The 20,535-nt window shown below is 41.4% G+C and overlaps 1 protein-coding gene across 29 annotated transcripts in view; it reads right to left on the bottom strand.

Annotated features, from left to right (window-relative positions):
- Window positions 1-6,501: 6,501 nt before the first annotated feature.
- Window positions 6,502-20,535, bottom strand: part of FOXP1 (forkhead box P1) — a 379,700-nt gene continuing 365,666 nt past the window's right edge. For 23 of the 29 annotated variants that reach the window (XM_068202259.1, XM_068202261.1, XM_068202260.1 and 20 more), the window contains 3 exons: window positions 19,361-19,399; window positions 17,514-17,680; window positions 6,502-11,457 (listed from right to left, as the gene is read on the bottom strand). In XM_068202259.1, coding sequence (XP_068058360.1) covers window positions 11,313-11,457; window positions 17,514-17,680; window positions 19,361-19,399 — 351 coding nt within the window. In that variant the 3' untranslated portion in view covers window positions 6,502-11,312. Of the gene's footprint in view, window positions 11,458-17,513; window positions 17,681-19,360; window positions 19,400-20,535 lie in introns of those variants that run through there. The other 6 variants (XM_068202273.1, XM_068202277.1, XM_068202276.1 and 3 more) reach the window with 3 other exon arrangements.

The raw sequence follows: 20,535 nt of genomic DNA on the forward strand, positions 1-20,535 counted from the left end.
TGCACACCAAAGGAAATGGGTTATGCGGGTTTTATAATTAAAGACGGACTTCTGAGGGGAAATGATCTTTGCAGTTAGCAACATAATATTTGATTTTTATCAGATGTTTTTGTTTTGAATTCGCCAGCACTTGGTGGTGGTATAAACAGGTGAGAGTGCTCCAGACTGCATGAGGTGTTGGGAGAAGCTTTGAAAATGCAGCAGAAAGTAGCCATATTTAAAAATAGCCAGTGTGAGCATGAGGTATAAACATCATGTGTATGGAAAGCTCTCCAGACTCTGCCCATGCAATTATGCACAGTGCAAGTCTGTCCAGTACGTCTAGGAAACGGGAAAAAAAAAAACCCAGCCCAACAAGTAAGTGAAAAATAAACCCTAGTGCTTGCCAAAATAATAAAAAACTTCACTTTTTATTTCTCTGATTTTTGTTTTAAATTCATTTCATGGCCAGTGAATACAATTTTCCCCTCCTGCCTGCCTACAGAAACAGCAAAGCCAAAAATGTGATGGATGTTTGTGTGTGCACGTTTGCTGTTGGAATACACAGGACCACTCTCAATATTAAAGGCAGAGTGGTGTGAGCCACTGCCAGGTCACGGCCAGCTCCTGCCATTCCCTAATAACCATGTGGACGTTTGCACCCAACAAGGTGGGGCTGGGGAGGTCTGCAGTGCCTGGGATTCCCCCTTTTCAAGTTTTTAGGAGGCTTTATTTAGCATAACCTCATTCTGATATACATATCAAAGCACATTAAAAGGACATGTGGGAATATATTTTATATATATATATATATATATATATATATATATATATATATATTTATAAACTGCTAGGAGACATCAATTTATTTATAAACTACTAGGAGTAATTGATTTTTTTTTAACACAGCAAATACACCTACAAGGATTTTTCTAAAGTCTGAAATATTTCAAACATCACCAACTTCTCCTCCCCTCGTGTGATATAAACTGACAGGCTCAGGCTTTTATTCTGCCCAGCCCAAATGAACATTAACTAGTGGGTTGAAAAAAAAAAAAAAAAAAAACAAAAAAAAACCCAACAAAACAAAACCAACAAAAAAAACCCAAACCCAAAAGAAGAAAACAAAAGTCTTTCCAAAAACAATAAGCAAGGGCAAGGCCTGAAGTATTTTGAGCACACCCTTTCCTTTCTGGCAGGACTGGGAGTGACTGCCCTGGATATTATGGTTTGTTGGTGAAGGTGGGGTCCAGGTGATGGCAGACAGTGCTGCCTGTGACAGGGGTCCCTTGGCTGGCAACAGCTCCTCGGGCACTCTGGACCTACCCAGAACATCTGAAATCAGCCAAGTACAGAGAAATGATTTAAAAATCCTTTTAACGGGTGTGGACACTCAGCAATTACAACAGGAATAGTTGTGTAAAGAGTGCATCCAAATATAACTGGACATTTTTTTGAATTTTGTTGGCTAACTGCATAAATTAATGACAATGAGAAAGAACTGTAACTGTTTTTCTCTAATTAAATCCATACATTTTGGCTCTACTCATCATCGTTAACATACTGTTAAAAGTGCTGCTGCTGTATCTTTCAACCCTCAGCCTGCAATCAAGCCCTAGCTGCACTGTGGTGGATTTCAAACAGTCACTTGTTTAAAAATAGAAAGTGTTTTTTTTTTAAAAAAACACAACTGACTGCCGACTGAATGCAAACAGGTAAAAATTAACATATGCAATTGTCAAGTGTCATATTCAGCTCCTGAGCCACCAAGATTTACATTGCCTGGTGCCGGGCTCTCAGCACTTTAAGGCTGTATTGCCCACAGGCTGAAGTTGTGCAAATGAATATATATCCTTAATTTTTATTTAAGTTACAGTGTGCTTTTCGTGTAGGTACCCATAATTTGCTCTTTATAATCTCCAAATTTCAAAAAAATATCCCATGATCCCAGAGGTAACAGATCAGCCTCCACAGGGTAAATTCAGAGTGTACCACTAGGTTACTGAGAGATGCTTTCCATGATACCCTTTCCTACCATTGGCACGAGTTCTCCACCCTTGCTACAGAGGATACTGCTCCATTTTTTTTTTAAAGTCTAACAAGGGTAATCATAACAGGATTAACAGATTTCTCCCCCGCTACTACCTCATATCAAAGACAGCATTAGACCAGAGTTATGATTAGATGTGTTTTTACTGTATATGGAAATGTATTACGATGTATGGCTCAGCCACAATTGCCATCCACTGTTCTGTTCTCTAAAGCCACTTCTCCCATGAAGGGCAACCACGTGTGAAGGGAGAGCATCTAAATAAGTATTTTGTAAACATTTGAGAAAAAGAGACAAATAGCCCCATGCAATCACACCATTTTACCTCAAATACCCACTCAAAACTGAAATAATTCCTTGCTGAACAAGCCAAGCCTGGCTCCCTAAACCAGGAGGAATTGCGATGCTGGTAAACTTGCAGAAATATTTTTACAATTTTATTAGAGGTTTTAATTCAGTGCTTTATCTACCTCTGTTAGTCTGCAAAATAGCTTTAAATATTCAAGTGGTAATTAATGAATCTTTTATGTTGCAAATCAAACATTTTCATCTGCGCTGTGGTACAGTGGCAGTGAGAAGGAGGGGTTTAAAGTGTAATTGTTTCTCCTGTTCCCCTCGCAGCGCTGAATGCCTTTTTACCCTTTATTGTACCATTGGCTTTTGCTTCAGTTCATCAGCACTTCGCCACATCTTATCGGTCGATATTTGCTGTCTATTTTTTATTTATTTTTTTTTTTAGTGCAAGATTTCTTACTGTGCCTTTGCCAGAGACATTCCTAAGGAGATGGAAACTCTCTGAATGTGGAATTTTCGCATGAGTGCAAAATAATAAAAAGCATGTGTGTATTAAAAAGGGATCAACTTAATGGGAAATGAGCATTGGGTTACATTAATATTCTATTACAGTAAAAATCATATTTAATAAATTTTCTCCAGATTTTTCAGGACCTTACTGTATTTTTCTAAGTCGGATGCCAATCCAAAGAAACAGTGTATATGATACATTTGATTTATGTTAAGTAAATAACCTGCACAGCCCATTTTTCAGTTAAAAAAAAATATTAAGTGTAGAAACACACACCAGACTGAAATGTGTGCTTAGTTTCCATCTGCTAGGAGGAATAGTGTTGGTCTTGTGCAGCAGAAAGCCTTTATAAACAATATTCTATTTTATTGATGCTATATGTGGATTTTTATGTTATGTGGCAAGCGAAGGAGAATGAAAACACTGTAATTTATCCAAAACCATAAAATTATACTAGTACTAAAGTAATTACTTCACATATTAAAATACAGTTTCCTTTGCTTTCTTTTGTCATCACATAAAACGAGGCGTTGAGCGCGGCAGCGCGGAGGGGCCGGGGCTGCTCTTGCCTCCACAAAGGATTGACACATCCCGGATCAGACACTATATCACCCGACCCTTGTTGTTCTGTGACCCTAATTAATATTATACTCGCTGACATTTATGTATCAGAGCAATAAGCTAAACAGGAAACAATTTATGTCACCTAAAGCTTTTTAACAAATCGATGCAACTATTTGTAATTGCTTGTTTCACAAGATTAAAAGTACTCAGCCTTGATCTTCGCCCACAGTTTTGTGGCCAACATGACCTGTGCTTCCGTTGTAAAATAGGAGAGTTAGTGATCAGCACCTATTTCCATCAAGTAATCCATATTGCTAATATTTCTGGAATTTTAATGTAGTTACAATTTATAGCCGATCAAATGTGGTTACCTAAATTGCTGTTGCTAGTAGACAGTTTAACTGTCTTTATTAATTACAGTATAATTTAATGTTTGAGTACAGGCACTTGTGTTGGTCATTTTTACAGCCAAAGCAGTTATGTGCCTTATGACGAACCATTTTAGCATTTTCAATGGAAATTTGCTAATATGATGAGTGATAAAAATGTCAAACTCTGGTAAATAATGGTTATTGCTTTGGCTGGAATTAATTCTTGAAAGGACAGTTACCTTCAAATTAACATTATAACTTGAAGAAAAAAAATGTTTTTCATGCTTCTGAGAGGCATAAAAAGTGGTCGCTGGGCTCCTCTAAATAAATACAGACCAAGTGGCACAAAATGGGTTTTTTTTCCCTTTTTCTCCAGGTTGACAAAGAAAATTCCTGTGGAAGAAAGGAGGAGGGATTGGTAAATAGCCTGAGGTGATGTTGCCTACCATTTCCAGCTCATGTGCTTTGAGGATCTCTAGCCAAGGTAACAAAACAGGGCAAAAAGAAGGACTTTGCTATGCCCCAGCTCCAGGGTTTGGGGAAAAACTAGGCGTGGACACCATGGAGGCTGCAAACACACCTGAGGGCCACATCCCCCCACCTCACTCATCACTGCTGGGGAGAATGGTGGCTTGTGGCTATGTGAGGATGAAGAGTGTTCAACGTGCCAGAATTAACCACCACTGCTAGGAGCGTGAAAGATAGCCCTGATTAACACACCATTAAATGAACATTTAACATCATCATTGAAGACTGAGCCTGATTAATAGGTCAAGAAGAGCTAATTACACCTTGTTGTCAGGAAGGGTGTGTGTATGTGTGGCTGCGTCCAAGTGAGCGGCACCGGGAATTGCCAGTCCCTTGAATTAGACCAATAATGTGAAGTTTGTCAGACTCTGTGATCATGGCCCAAGTTAAATGTCACTGATGGGATCATCTGCAGGGAGCAGGTTGGTGTGCAAGGAGCACACCAGCTGCCATGTCCTCCTGGGCCTCTGGCTCCTGAGATTTTCCCTCTGGGACAGGAGAAACCCAGAACAACTACTCACAGGCTCCAGTTTTCTTTGGAAATTCCTCAGAGATGCATTGCCTCACCACTGCCCATAAAAGTGCTTTTCAGCTGTGGTAGAAAACAGCATTTCTGCCTGGAATAGGTATTTCCCAGCTGGCTGTTGCTGGTGGAGTAGGAAGGCATTGTGTGATGTTCTGTGATGGAGCAGCCAGGGAGGAGAAATGTGATTAATCAAAGATGATACAGAAGGTGGCCAAGAGCCAGATTCTCATCCACTGCTCCAGGCAGCACTGACTGGGACAGGAGGGGAAATGATGGTCCTGCTGCTCAGCTCAGTGCCAGCTCCTCAGCACAAGCTGCATGTGGCACCCAACCCAGCAGCTCCCCTTAAACCCGAGCCCACGGTCAGTCAGCAGATGACAAACGTGACCTTTGGAACCCCAAATCAACTTTCTGAGGTGGGATGCCCAGGGAGGTGGAACAGCCAGTTCATCTGTGGTGGCCTTGTAGCCCCTGACCTGCCCGCTGGTGACCCGTGTGCGGACACACTGTCCTCCAAGAGAGGGCTGAGGGCCCTGCTGGGGCTCATCCAGGGACACGTTTCCCACCTGAAGTGACTCCCCCCATTTTATACCAAACAGCAGCTTCTGGCTCAGTCCCCTCGGCCCGTGACTTTGGAAAATTTAATCCCACAAATCCTCTCCAGTTTACTAAAACCTCACTGGTGATGGAAGTGCACCACACAACCAAGGCTGGATTTGTATTCCCTGTATATTAAAATCTATCAGTCCGTACCATTTGGAGACACACTACAATGAGTGTGCAAAGTTCCCCTCCCCCTCCCCCCAAAAAATAGTTATCTGGTGTAATTTTATGATAGAATATTTTTATAAAATCATTTGTACTAATTTAAGCATTTATCATTATATGCAAAAAGATTTCTTGATGAGAATATTATAGACGGTGCATGTTTTTGACATTAGCATTTTATTTGGATGACTAATCTTGCAGATGTGAAATTTTAATGAATTATTCATGAAAAATCTCTCCTCTGAAATTTCAGTTTGCTGCTAATGCTAGTTATTAAACATTTTATTTTTCTTTACAAAACTTGATGAGGAAAATAAATGTGTGCTTACTCGAAAGAAAAAGAAGGTGGGTTTTTCCTTCAGTTTGTCTCAGGTGACAGTGCCACTTGGGACTTTGCTCCTCACAGTTTTATGGACCAAGGGGTTGATCCTGCAAACCCCTTCTGGCAGGGGTGCAGTGCACATTCCCAGCCCTTCCTACCAAAGCCAGCAGCACCATTCCCATCAGGGCACTGCACTGGGAAGGAGCTGCAGGGTGAAGACCCCAGCCCCTTCCTTCAAGCTTTGAAACACAGTCCAATGGGAAAGCAAATAATCCCCTGTGACCCCAGTGGGAAAACTGAAGGACTTCCTTGGAAAAGAGGATTAATTCCTTGAATGACTGTGTCTTCCTTGCTTCCACTGTTCCAGCCTCACCCAGCTGCCCTGTGCAGACGGTTCACAAAACCACCACTAAAATACTTTGTACTTGGATGTGGTTGGGGGACACTCAAGGCAGGAGACGAGATTTGTCCATCCATGAATGAGCCAGGACATGGATGAGGTGGCCATGGATCAGGGACCATGGGATGTGACATCAGTCACTGTGGGGGAGAACAACAAAACAAGAACTTCGGACATGGCAACTTGCATTACCAGTGTGAACAACCAGCATTTTTATTGCATTTGAGAATGCTATAATGTCAGTAATTAGTACTGACTACACAACATTTTTTATTGTCTGTATCAACAGACATGGAATGATGGAATTACAGTTGATGTAAGGAATGAGTTTCTTTTATGCCTTATCAAAAAAAAAAAAAAAAAATCTTGTTACTGGCAGCACATACACACGAAGCACCATGCTAACAGTCTGGACTGTACCATTTTCATCAAGGCTTATGGGTAGAGATACTTGGTTACCTGTTCTGGGCCCATTAAAATGCAGTCCTGAACTGCAAATTCACCTCGCAAGACTAGAATACTAAATGACTTCTGAAACATCGAAAAAAATCACTCTTGAGTTCATTAACCAAAGGTACCAAAGGATTTCAAAAGAGTTTAAACACTTTTGGTTTTTACTTTCCATGCTATAATGAACGTGAGATTACTGGCGATCTGAAAACTACAATAGTTCAAAATTATTTTAAAAAACTTTATTTATATATATATTTATGTATGTATATATATAAAATATCTAATGATCTGCAATATTTGTAGAACCAGCATCCCTGCCCTGGTCTCTCCCTGAAGCTGAGCTCCAGGAAAGGGGAGGTGCAGGACCTGCCGCGGGACTCTTGCGAGTGAGAATCAAAAAAAGGTCATTTTTTTTGGTGGTCACTTGTTCTACATAAGCCTTGATTTTGTTTGTTTTTTTTTTTTTTTTTCATTTCACTTCTAGTTGAATGCAGAAACCTAACAGGTTTTACATTTACAAACTTTTTTTTTTTTTTGTGGACAAGGAAGGCTTTGACTCTCATTCCTGACAGCGATTTACCTGATACATGGTACTACTTTCATAATGTACGCTTTTCTTTGAGAAAAAAAACATGTAACAAATTGTCTTTACATCTTGGCACCTTGTAAAGTATTTTTTTTGTTTTTTTTATACAAAAAGTTCAATAGTTTGACACTCCCCATTATTAATCACTACTTCACTGATAAACTTTGAAAGTGTGACCCTGGAATTCATCATGCAAAATATTTACTGCAGCAGGAGAAAAACATTTTTTTTTTTAAACGATTTTTTTTTCCTTTCAAATATATGAACTTTGTTTAAGACAGCCAGAAAAGGCAGTGGTAAGATAACAGAAGGGGTGGGAAAGTATCAAAAAAACCAGCTTAAACACAAAAACTGTACAAAAATGCTTCGATCAATGATAACAGGAGAAAAAAAAAAAATCTGTCAACTATGTTACAATTTAAAAGCTGAAAAAAAAAGTCAGGGATTTTCTCCCACATGTCAGCAAATGTCATCCAATATTCTTAAAGCAAGGATAACTAAATAAAATACATGTGCAGCGTATTCTGCAATTCCATTACATACAGTAGTTTTTTTTTTTTTTTCAAAGCTATTTTTTAGTATAGTTAATATAAAGCAGTTGCACAAAAAGCAAAAGGTGTTTTGACAAACAGGTCTGCATTTATTCCTTTTGAGGAATGATATCTAAAAAAAGGACCTTTCCACCTTTTCCTCCCTCCCCACCCTCCCCCCAAAAGACAAAGGCTCACACAGACACAGTGGGATATATATGTACAACATAATAAACCCCTCCCTAAAGAAGCAACTGTATATCCAAAGGGATACAGAATCAGAATTGTAAAAATCATAGTGAAGTTTGCTTGATGTAAAGCCTGAGATTTTCAGTTGGTTCTTCTGCAAGGCTGCAACACCTGCCAGATATGTTAAACTCTAATTTTTTGTTTCTTTTTCTCTTTTTTTAATTTTTTTTATTTTTGCTACAGTCTTTAGACTAAGCATGCAAGACATACAACTAAGTGCAACTGAGTGAAATGTATTTTTTATTTACTCATTCCCTAACAGTTTGGACTGAGGTATGCGTACTAACAGTTTTCTCATGCTGTTATCTTTACTCATGTCTAGCTACACATGCTGAGAATGAACTAATCTACCAGATTTTTATCCCCCTTCTGAATACCGAACTAACCAGCAAACCACTCAGTTTTGAAGCACAGGGCTCAATTCTCATGATCCCTGTCTGGCTACCGCCGGCACGTCACGAAGCTGCCTGGATATAATTTAAACCAAAACTGAAAAAAAAAAAAAAAAATTTAAAGAAAATGTTTCCAAATGACCACAGACTGCCCTTTTTTTCTTTTTTTTTTTCCTTGTCTTTTTGAAACAGAAAGCAGAGTTGAGTTTTATAAAAGTAACTGCCAATAAAATTTCTTGTATCAAAGCTTATGAGTGGACAGGAGTGTTATTTCCTTATGAAAAATGCTGACCAAAAACGAAACAAAACTGAGTAAATGTGCCAAGATCAACCAAAATTAAAGCAGACATCCCAGCACAGTCCCGGAACAGAAGTGGCACACAATCTGTAGAACCAAAGACCAAAATTTTTGTTTTCCTTTTTATTCTAGAAATACCATTATGTCGTCCAGTTAAATTGTGGGAGCTTTTCTGTTCTCTTCTGTGTTTTATTAAACTGCCTCCTTTATCTGATACTCTAATTTTCCACAAAATAATTGTGTCTTTGCTTTCTTCAGCTCCCTTCTCATAGCTCCCCCCATAACACTGATTCCTAGTTTTAACCTCAAAAGCTCTCCTCAATTCCTCTTTACAGACTTTCATTTTGGTCACTGTAAAGAATTGCAAATAAAAAGTAACAACTTTGGTTCAGACATCTACTTGGCCTTCTAAATTTTCTAGAATAAAGGAGCAGTTTCCCTCTCAGGTTAGCAATAGCCCACATCTTGTCATTTCCCTCTAAATTCTTCAACCTCCTTTGATCAACAATAAGAGGATATTTGGCTTCATAAGATAAAGCATATAACAGAGAACATAATTTACCTTTGTGTAATATCTTTGGTAATTTTAGGAAAAAAAAAAGGTACAAAGAAGAATATAAATTAAGCTCTGAACAGCTTTTCAAAATAATAAAAAAAAGCTACAGTCCTACATAAATAAATGAGTGACAGAAAAGTGGTTGCAGAATGAAAATGTTTAGGTGTTTGGTGACTGAGGTTTACTGACCTATGGCAACAGATTTTGTATGTCGTGTTTGCTTTGCAGAGCTTTGCCAGTTTTGCCTAACAAGCCCCGGCGCCAATTCTCTCCCAACTCTCCCGACTCCTCCGGCGAGGTTTCCATACTGGCTGGTGTAATATTGCATAACAATCCTAACTGCAGTACTGGATTTGCACAGCTGAAAATTAACACTTTAGCATTAGTGGGGCCCCGTCCTTATTAACTCCCGTAACAAGTTCAATCTGAAATCTAATTTGTATTCAAACAGATTAACGCCACCGAGCAATCCTGAACTGATGTTTAACCGTGAAACATCACCATGTACAGTAACAATTTAATGAAGTCATCTTTCCAACCACTATTTGCAAATGCAAATGTAAAAAAACAATAGGAAAAAAAATAAAGTTGCAATAATAAATGTTTAGGTGCCCATCTCGGTAATCTTAGATATTCCAGAAAGATTTGGTGACCCATTAGAACTCGTGTTAAACAACCGAGAACCTGCCACTGTACTATTCATTCTCTACTAAAAGTGAATTCTGTTGGTGCTGCATATGTTTCTTTGTGCTGTTCAATTTTGTGGCATTTGCTAATATTCACCGTTGCTGCCAAAAAAAAAAAAAAAAAAAAAAACAACCAACAAAAAAATCAAAAAACCTAAACAAAACAAGAATATATTAAAAATACTGCTTTGTGGAATGAATCTGTGTTGCTTCCTACAGTGTTTCTATGTTCATCTGTCATTCATTCTCATTCTTGCAGTACTTCGTTCCTCTCTCTCCGTTGGACAACCTTTCCACATGTATCGTGCAGCATTTGGGACCTTTTCAAAAATCAACAGCAACAAAAAAGGAGACACCGAAATGGAATGTTTTCCATAGCTAAAGAAAACATGGTGGCATCTGAAGGAAACTGGAATGAATGACAGAAAAAACTACAAACAATTCAATGACATTCAGCTTCGTATAATAAAAACACCTATTAACATTCATCACAAAGTACAGAAAACGTTGAAGCCTCCGAGAGGCCCTGGGCCCAGATGAGGCCTGAGGTCAGAACTTAAAATGGTAGAGGAGAAGTGGGGCGGGGGAATAGAAGCAATACATTAAAAAGTTTGGGATAATTTTTTCTTTGAACCCCTCCCCGATATACACGCTCACACGCACGCACACATACCCACACACGTGCACACACAGGCCTTCCCCATCCCAAATGGAAGCAAAAAGAAAAAAAAAAAAAAAGAAAAAAAAAAAAAAGAAACCAACCAACGAAACAAAAAAAAAATGGAGTAAAGGCAGTGATAATCAACATGCAGTACTGTGCAAATATGTTGTCCATTGGAATCCTTAAAATCTGGGCAAAGACTTGATCTGCAGTTCAGGTGTACATGCTCAGTTTGATGTCCTCAAGTGTCCAAAATTGGCAGGACCTGCAGTCCACAGCTGGCTGCTAAATGCAAGTGAATCAGTTTAGCAAATTTACAACACTGATGTTGACTGTAAGAGAGGAAAATCCCAAGTACCAAACAAGTCCATCCAATGCACAGAGTACAAATTCCTTTTTTCAACAAAAAGTAGAAAAATCAAAAATACTCCCAAATGGGATACTTGATGGCACTAAGAGTTAACATATTTCATAGTTGTCAAAGTGGACTGAGAATCCTCCAGACTGTACAATAATGGAGAGATTTCACAGCTAAGTTTGACGCGTTCTTCCAATCTTCATTCTCAGGATAACGGATGTCAGACATACTCATTCTATGTCCTCATTTACAGGTTCATCTTCATAATCTCTGTCGTGATCAAAATCTGGACTGTGGTTGGCTGTTGTCACTAAGGATAGTGGGCCTTCATTTTCATCTGGGTCTAATGGTTCTTCTTTGACATGCACAGGGTGCCTGGGAAAACAAAGCAACAATCAGCAAGTTGTTCATTAAGAAATGGTTTTTACAGCACGGGTTGTTTGGGCAGAAAGGTGAGTTGGTTTGGGAGCTCCAGGTCACCAAGGAGAAGACCCTCAATGTCTGTGCTGGCCACGGAAGCCAAGCCAAGCACTATCTCCCAGGTAACAATCAACAGAACAAGAGTGAACAGCCTCAAGTTGCTCCACAGGACTTTTAGGTTGGATATTAGGAAGAAAATTCTCCACTGAAAGAGTGACCAAACACTGGAACAGGCTGCCCAGGGGAGTGATGCAGTCACTGCACCCAGAAGCCTTCAGAAAACACGTGGATGTGGCACCTAAAACATGGTTTAGTGGTGGGCTGGGCAGTGCTGGGTTAATGGCTGGATTCAATGATCCTAAAGGGCTTTTCCAAGCTTAATGATTCTAAGATTCCACGAAGGCTGTGCCAGGCAGGCAGCACTCAGCTTCCCCGGGAAAACACTCTGGGAGGAGCACCTCGATAGGGTTTCTGTCTTGGGATGGAGAGGAAACGCTCTCAGCTGACACATTAAGTTAATATGATCTTTGGATAAATAAGTGGAATATGCATCTGAAGGGGAAGGCAGTGGCCTGCCAAGGCCTCGGCGCAGCGCGGGCCGGGCTAATCATCCTCGCTGTGTGTGCAGCGTCTCTCGTTAACATGCAGAACCTGTGAGGCAACTCTCTAGAGGACGACCCCAAGTGAGGTTCTATCATTAATCAACTTCAAGCAAACACAGCAAAGAGACACCATGATACATGCTTTAAACTCCAAATTAATGCATATTTTTACAAACTGTCAATAAGGGAAGAAAAGCCCTGCCAGGAAACACAAACAGAGAGGAAAAGGCTCGCTCAACACAACAATATGATAAGAAAGCACAGTCCTAACGAGAATAATAACACTGTCAGCTGTAAACAAGGCAGAACATGATCCCCAGCTCATGGTGGGCACAAGGATGCACTAAAAAGATGAGATCTGCCAAATTTCTCATTACAGCAAAGCACATGAATAACCCACAGGGGAATGGGGCTTGGTCATTCAAAACGGGTATGATAACAATTGAAAAATGTTGTTCGTAAATCATATTTACAACAAATCCTATACAAATACAAATTACCTTTTTTTGCCTCTCTTTTATTTTTTTTTTTGTTCAGCAGCTTTTGAAATGTAAAGTAGCCGTGTGAGTCAATAGTGTCTTGTTGGTGGGACTTTATAGGAAAGTAGGTTTTTATTGACATTACCAAGTATTAATAATGCGACACAGAGATGGAGACCCTGTTTGCTTCCTAAATAATTGATGTTGTAGGCAATCCCTTAAAATAAAGTGTTAATGAGTTCAAGTCCCACTCTGTCTCTCACTGAGCTGATATCCACCTCTAAGAGTCATGTTTTTTCCTCTGTGCAGGCTGATTTAACCCTTTCACATATACAACATGAACACACAACCTGAAGCACACACCTTCACTCTAAGAACTTCCCTTCTGCTCGCACAGCTTTGCTTTAAAATGAATGATTTAAAATAGCTGCACTGTATTTTATGCTTTGTGTGGATAGCAACGACAACACTGTTTGTACTCCACTGCACGGACAGACAGCAAGGATAAATAACTGGGCAGGGAAACGTACTCAGCATCCACAGACAGACCAAAGTCAGCCTTGCCTACTTCGAGTGAGCCAGTTGTACTCCTGTATCCTGTTTATTTCTTTATTCAGGTTGAGCCTGGATAAGTTTAGGAAGCATCTAACTTGCTGACTACAGAAAATTCAAATGTGAGCTGCGAATGCCTTTCAAGTCCCTGCTTGTTTCAACTTTTTGAGTTGTAAAGTGCTGGATCAATACTCAAGTATTAACTGCACCTTCCAACTCATCCAAAGGAACGCTGGGGAGAAATGATGCAGTATCCATGGACACACACCTTTTCCCTTCAAATCCACTAATATGTATCCTATCAACACATCTCTGGGAGCAAAGAGGTTCCCTTGCATGTCATGTAATTTTTGAAAAAATTACACACTGAGAGCACAGCTCATGCAGTTTTTAACCTAACTAGTGAAAAAGGAGGGGTAAAGAAAAGACTGGAAGGAGACAATTCAAGGATCACAGCTTAAGAATTGGCATAAACGTGTAAGAAGTCTCACAAGCAGACTCACGCTGGAGTGTGCATGTGCTACCTGTCCCAGCAGCTCATGGCCTCAGTGAATATTAAACTATGCTGAATACCTGCAACTAGAAAAACTTAATATTATGAATAGGCTGTGGGGCCCCTCACTTGGGAGAAAACATGAAATGAAAAACAGAAGAAAAAGGGGGAAAGAGCAGCTGCACTGAGAGCCCAATAAAGCCTGTGCTACTTGGCCTTTATGGCAGTGATCTTTTTTACTGCTGTTTTAATGTCAAAGTCTTGCTTTTTTGCTTTCTGGTTTTGATGCTGCCGCTGCTGGGCTTATTTTTGTTTTTTTTAAGTATTATTTTTGAAAACACAGAAGGGAAATTTTCCAAGGGGAGAGGAGAGCACATGTCACGTGCAGCAGAGAGGCCTTGGTGCATGGAGTGGAGTTTCTCCATAGGCTGCCCAGTGTCCCAATGCATCCCCACCACCTCAGGTGCCAGCAGGTTAGAAAGGTGCTCACTGTGCTCAAAACCACTCTAAGTGCTCTGAAAGCTCATTCAAGGGTCCCCAAACCTTTCCAAAGCAAACTCTGCCCCTCTTCTGGTTTTGTTATGAAACCAGGTGAAACCAGGTGGTTTTAACTGAGGTTCTCTTTGAGGTTTGGTGTGATTCCCAGAGGTCAAAAAATAAAACTTGAGGTGTGAGAAGCAACAGAAGTTATGAAAAGCTCTGCACAACCCTGGGTGAGACAAAGCCAGAGAGGGCCACAAAGCCACAGGAAGCAGTCACACCAGCCTCCCCCAGCACCTCACGTGTTGCACAAACATCAGACAGTGAGCTTGGCAAAACCTCCATCCCCTAAATGAGACGGTTATCTGGGTAACACAACCCCCTGAGAGAGAGCTATAAGGAAAACAATGCCAAAAAATTCCAACTCCTTGTGTATTCTGTCAGATGTAACCACAAAATGGCACGTGAGGAGGAAACCTTCCTGAATCTGTGATTTTTCTCAAACATTTCTGAGCAACTGAAATAAATAAGCTTAAATAATCTTGAAGGCAAAGGGAGACTTTCATTTCCTCTCAAGTTAAGTCTTAATTTCTATTTGCCACCTCACCAAATCCTCAAAATGGGGAAGGAAAACTTCCTTTAGAGACTGAAGAATTCAGTCTGCTGAATTACAGAAAAGGTAAATGCTGGGTTAAGTGACAAGAAAAAGAAAGGGGAGGGGGAAAGAAGGCAAAGAAAAGAAAGGGTTTCCCATTTCTGTTTTCACAGCAGCAGAAATTCAGCACTTTCCTTTTAAGTAGATGCCTGGGACTCCAGAAGGGGTTAACAATAAATAACCTTGCTGAACACAGATTCCCCTTCTTTTCACATCTGAGTAATTCTTTTGTTTGTCCACTCTGGGAACAGAGGAGTTTTTAATAAAGCTGACTGTTGTTTAAAGCCACTGAGTTCTGGTGGTGCACACAGCATGGAGTAGTTTGCTTTGTGGCTACCTTTGGAGCATATCAGGATGAAAGTGTTATGTCCCCAAGCTGTAATTATGCGACTACTTTCTAGTGTTTCAAAAGGAGGGAGAGAGAAGGGGAAAAAAACCCACCCTAGCTGTGGTTCAATGTGTCATAAAAAGGAAACGAATGAGCGGTAATAAGACTTCAGCTAAAGTGTTAGACTTCTTAGCTGTCATGTTAACAAGGTCCTTTAAACCTTACAATGAAGTTTAAAACTTGATTTCTTCTAATACACTGAAATTGTTTAAAAAATATTTTGCATTATGACAAGGAAATCTGTTCTGAGAAAAAAAATGAACATGTTGTTAACAAAGCAGGAACATGGAAAACAAAAAGGTTTCCCAGCGTCTGTAAACTGCACAGTAGAGTCGCTGTTGACTCATGATTTTATTTAGTAAACAGGGTAAACCCTATGACGTGTGAATGGTGTTCTGGCTTTAGATCCCTTCAAACTACTTAGAAACACCATTATAATGGGGAAGCTCCGAGGCTGGTATTGGAACATCACCCGGCCACATTTTACTTAAGCAAAAAAGAAATGTTCAGCAGAGAACACATATATTATCAATTCTGAGAAAATGAAAACACTCAGGAAACAATCATTTCCATATTACAACAGAAAATTGGATTTTCTGGTGAATAATGAAAATGAGGCATCACTCCCCCCGACCTCCTCTCTCTCCACTATTTGTTCTGTGCCCCTCACCTTGGTATCAATGTGCTAAGAGATGATTATTAAGTGCAACAAAGGCCACAGCTATGCACAGTTCTGGAAGATGTCCTAGCCTGTTTCAACTCGGTTATTTTTCCCTCCTCACAGTCTTTTCAAAGACAAGGAAACCTTAGGTGAAATGAGAAGTGCATGAACTGCACTAGCCTTGAACTTGCAAAAAAATAATTACTTGGATTAACTCAACATCATAAACGTTCATCCTTGTCTGTTAGGCCAGGAGAAACCCTTGGGAGAAGTCTTGTTTCTTGAGAAAAGGCATGTCCCTCCACTCCTCCTTCACGCTGGCCCTGCGTGGTCACAGGCAGAGGATAACAAATTGTGACTAAAACTGCCTGGAGATGAATCCGTCTGTGAGAGACGGAAAGTGTGTCATGCACCGTTACTTTGGGAGAGATAATTAATACTGCACAAACAATCACTGGAAAAGCTAAACACATTATTTGAATGTTTTGAAGTAAATGGTAAAAGACAATGTTTAAATTAATTATTAATTAAAAATGAATGTTGCCGTCTTTAAAGATTTTTTTTTTCAAAGCACTTTGTGCACTGATTTAAAACACTGCAATATCAAAGTACCCAGAGCCTCAGATTCCTTCGTGCCCCCTCCCCTCTGACAACATATTATGCAGGTGGGAAACTTTTTTGCCATTAAATGCTAATTAGTTTCACAACTAATTACCGTGGTATTAGGTTAATGTTTTTTCTGCTTTTTGATTTAGACTTACTTTTGTAAATCCCTTATTCAAATTACTTTGAAGTAGAAGACTACAAATTAGTTCTCTTTTTAATGTGTAATGTGAGCCCTGGCAAGCCAGCCAGTAATTTTACAGGCTGTTTTAAGGAGCAGGGGGAAGACGGGCAGCACGGTCACTCACAGGTACCCAACTGCTCCGCCGAGCTTTCGGGAACGACAGGATTCGTAAACTCCGGCTTCCTCACCAGCCGCCAATTACCCGGCGTGTGATGTGAGGGGAGGGGGGAGTTTACAGCTTTGCAAACTCACTCCGTCACCCCATAAATACCGCACACACCCATCGGGGCAGCACACCCTTCCTGCCTTACCCTTTCCTGCGCCCGCCCGCTGCCCGGGTGCCGCTCACGTTGAGCAGGGCAGGCGAGACCCCGTCGCTTCATGCGGTTATAGACGCGCTCATTACGCTGCCGTCTGTTGCTATAATGCCCCTATTAATTCTCCTTTTGATATTTTAAGAGCAATCTATAAATCACACAGACCTTCACGTTAATGCTTAGCAAGACCGTTTTGTGTTGAGTGGGTTTTTTTTGACTCGCCAAACAAACCTATTTCCCAGCTCTGCCCCACGGGCCGTGCTCATCGCGCAAACCAAAGGGGAGAGAAATCACGGGTTTTCTCCATGAAACACAGCTGCCTATGAGGTTTTGCAAGGTTTAAAGAAGAGAAGTGCAAACAAGCGAACAATTTTATAAGCCCTGTGTCCTTCTTGGACAGGATTGAGCTGATCAGTTTTATACGGATACTGGTAAATGCCTCTTTTATGTTCAAACCACTTTACGCACGTTCCCAGATGGAGGCAGATGTCTGCTCTTGCTTCTCCATCCATGAAGCTCAGGAAGGAGCCAGGAGTCTCCAGAGTCACCCTTGCTAGGACAAGACCTAGAGCCAGCACGTGCCTCTGCCATACTTACATTGCTTGCATAGGGGAACGTCCTGGACTGCTGTCACTCCCGTTACTGTTCGTATGCTCCATTGCACCATTGAGCTCTTCCCTCATCGCACTGGCTAAATTGCCCAGAGTGGGATTTCCCATGGAAGCAGTAGTGTATAGAGGTATACTGTTCTCAGCCATTGAAGCCTGCCAAGGACACAAACAAATCCATGAAGAGCCATTACTAACGTTTTTATACACTGCACAACACACTCACTCATTCCAAAACATTCTCCACATTTACATGATTTGCAATTATAGGTTCTTTTAAATATTGTACTTTCTGATAGGTATTACCCTGGTTCCATCAGGGGAAATTTAACATCGTTTAGATCTGGGTTTAAGGATTCATAGCTGTATTGGCTTATAAGAGGATGGAGCCTTCCATTCCCTATTTGGAATTACACACCCTGGAAAAGAAAAGATGTATTTTCCCTATTTTTGCTTCATGAAATTATGTTTCGGGCTTTGGGGTATTTTTTGTGGCTTAGGTTTGGGCTTTGTTTCTAATGAAATGGGGAAAAAAACTGGAACTGGCTCAGCTGATAACTCACTCCTTCCCACTGGAGTGAGCGGGAACCAAGCAGGAGTGCAGAATCATGGAGTTTGGTTTTCCTTAGGACATGTGTGAGGCTTCCATCAGTGCTAACTGGATCAGAGCTGCACCAATCTACCTGAGAGGTGAACCGCTCCATGTGGAATTTTTTAAACCTCAGCAACTCAATTCTTACCTTAGCTGTTACAGATCTGACTATTTTATTTTGATTTTTCCCTTTGTTCTAAGGAAACTGTGCAGCGGCACACTGGAGTTAACTTTCTAAATGGAAATCTTTGTAGGAAGAGAATGAACTGTTAAATATTTTCCTTCTGATTCCCACCGTTCTGCCTGCTAATATTTACTGTGTGTCAGCATTAGCTCATGTTGACAGCACAGTCCCAGCCCGGCACAGCAGTGGTGGGAACGCAGAAACCCCAAGCCCTGGAGGAGCCCAGAGTTTGGTGAGGATGCGAGGCACTGGAACGGCAGGGAGGCACGGGATGGGAGGCACAGCTTTCCAAGGCTGTAGCGCCCGGGGACTGGAAGGACATTTAACCATTTCACCCATCCCAGCCAGATCTGGCTGACATCATCCGTGGCTCCCCGAGCCGTGTCAGTGCTGGGCAGCCACAGACGCTGGCTCGGCAGCACTTGACCTGCTCTGGGGAGAGGTCAGCTGGCTGCAGCAGCCAAGCAAAAAAAATCCATCAGGCTGGGTCTGCATGATGCAAACCTGGCCCGTGGGAGGAGAATCCATGTGAACACACTCCTCACCAAATGCTTTTGCCTGCTCCTAATTCGTGGGACAAACTCCTTGCTTGCTGCCAGCCAGCAGTTTGACCCAGGCAAGCAGAGCCAGAGAAAGGGTGGGGGGAGATGGGATGGGAAAGGAGGGCAGGACCAGCCCTCACTGCAGCATCTCCAGAAGCACAGCCCCTTTTATTCTTCCTTACGCTGACCTCTCCATGTGCAGCCCTATGTGTCACACGTGATTACAAAAGCTATTCTAACGGGGAGGATTATTTTTATCTTCTTGATTCAACAACCGGCAAACTCATTGTGATTAGGGGATGCAAAGAATGGTTCACATTTCCTGCACTTGGCAAAATAATGACTCAAGTTCTTCACCCACAGTGAGAACTTGTAATTGCAGTGAAGCAATTCACTGGGGGAGAGGTGGGACACAAGGAGTATCTGCTAGGAAGACAGTAATAGGGGAGGGGTCTTTTGGGAGCCCCTGTTGACCCACTGGCAAAAGAGAGAACTGGTGAGAGCTGGAGTCCCCATACCTTCCACAGACAGAGGGGGGAGAGAGCTGCTTCTTCTCCCTGGCCACGAGGGAAAACAGACAGAGGAGATGTCAGCAGGGTCTGGGTGAAGGAGAGGGGAGGCTCTACCACCCCACAGGAAAAGAAACCACAGCCTGCCATGCCGGCAGCACACAGCCTACTGTGCAGACCCCACAGTGCTCACGGGGACGTGCAAGCAGCAGGCCTTCCCAGAGCCCACAGAAACTGGGGGAACACTGCTCATCCATTATTAACTGGAAGTAGGCCCTGGCAGGTGAGGCAGCCTTGTGTCACAGAGGAATTGGCTGCCCAAGTGAGGTCCAAACTGCCCACATGGCAGTGGCCACCTGCATTATTTGCCCAGACCCTCTACAGCCCCAGAGACCCCACTGGTATTTTGCCTCCAAAATGCAATGGCAGGGAGAGAAGTGTGGAATCTGCTGGTGTATTTTCACCGTAAAAGAGGACCTGCCTCAGTGCAATGGTTATTATTCATCCCCATTTATTAGAGGGGTGAGGACAGTGGCAGCAAATCTGGCCCAGGCTCCTCTCTCCACCAGCTCAGCTATGAGGGGGCACAAGGACGTGGCTCTCTCAGGAAAAGTGGGGAATGGAAACAGTTTGGAGGTTATCATGAAAGACAAGAATGGATGGAGATGACGACAACGACACGTGTTTCAGAAATAAAACACGAACAGTTCCATATGATAAGCATATTAATTGAAATTAGTCACATAGTTAACAATGTGAAGAAATGCAGGATCATTTCATTTTTGCCTTTCAGCCTCATGAATGTAAAATGTGCTTGTAATCTTAATACTATTCAGGAGACAAAGCAGTCTTTAAAAATCACACTTCACAAGACTCAAGGGAAAATAAGTTACTAATGAATGGTATTTACAGTTGCTTCATTTAAACATGCTTTCCTGGGCAGGAGTTACTGCATAAACTTAAAAAAATTAGAAGAAAGGAGAAACATCATTTTCCTCCTAATAATTTGCTTCTTGGTTCTGAAAAGAGAAATCTGCTAAACCTTCCACAAAACATGACCGCCTAAGCAAATACCCACGGCCATCAGTGAACTTCTAGAGAAGTGACCCCAAGAACCACCTGGGGTGCAACCATGCATGGTGTTGCCTCCTGGATTAATTCGTAACATATAAACCCGGTTTGAA

Source organism: Anomalospiza imberbis, chromosome 11 (genome assembly GCF_031753505.1).
Source record: "Anomalospiza imberbis isolate Cuckoo-Finch-1a 21T00152 chromosome 11, ASM3175350v1, whole genome shotgun sequence".
NCBI lineage: Eukaryota > Metazoa > Chordata > Aves > Passeriformes > Viduidae > Anomalospiza > Anomalospiza imberbis.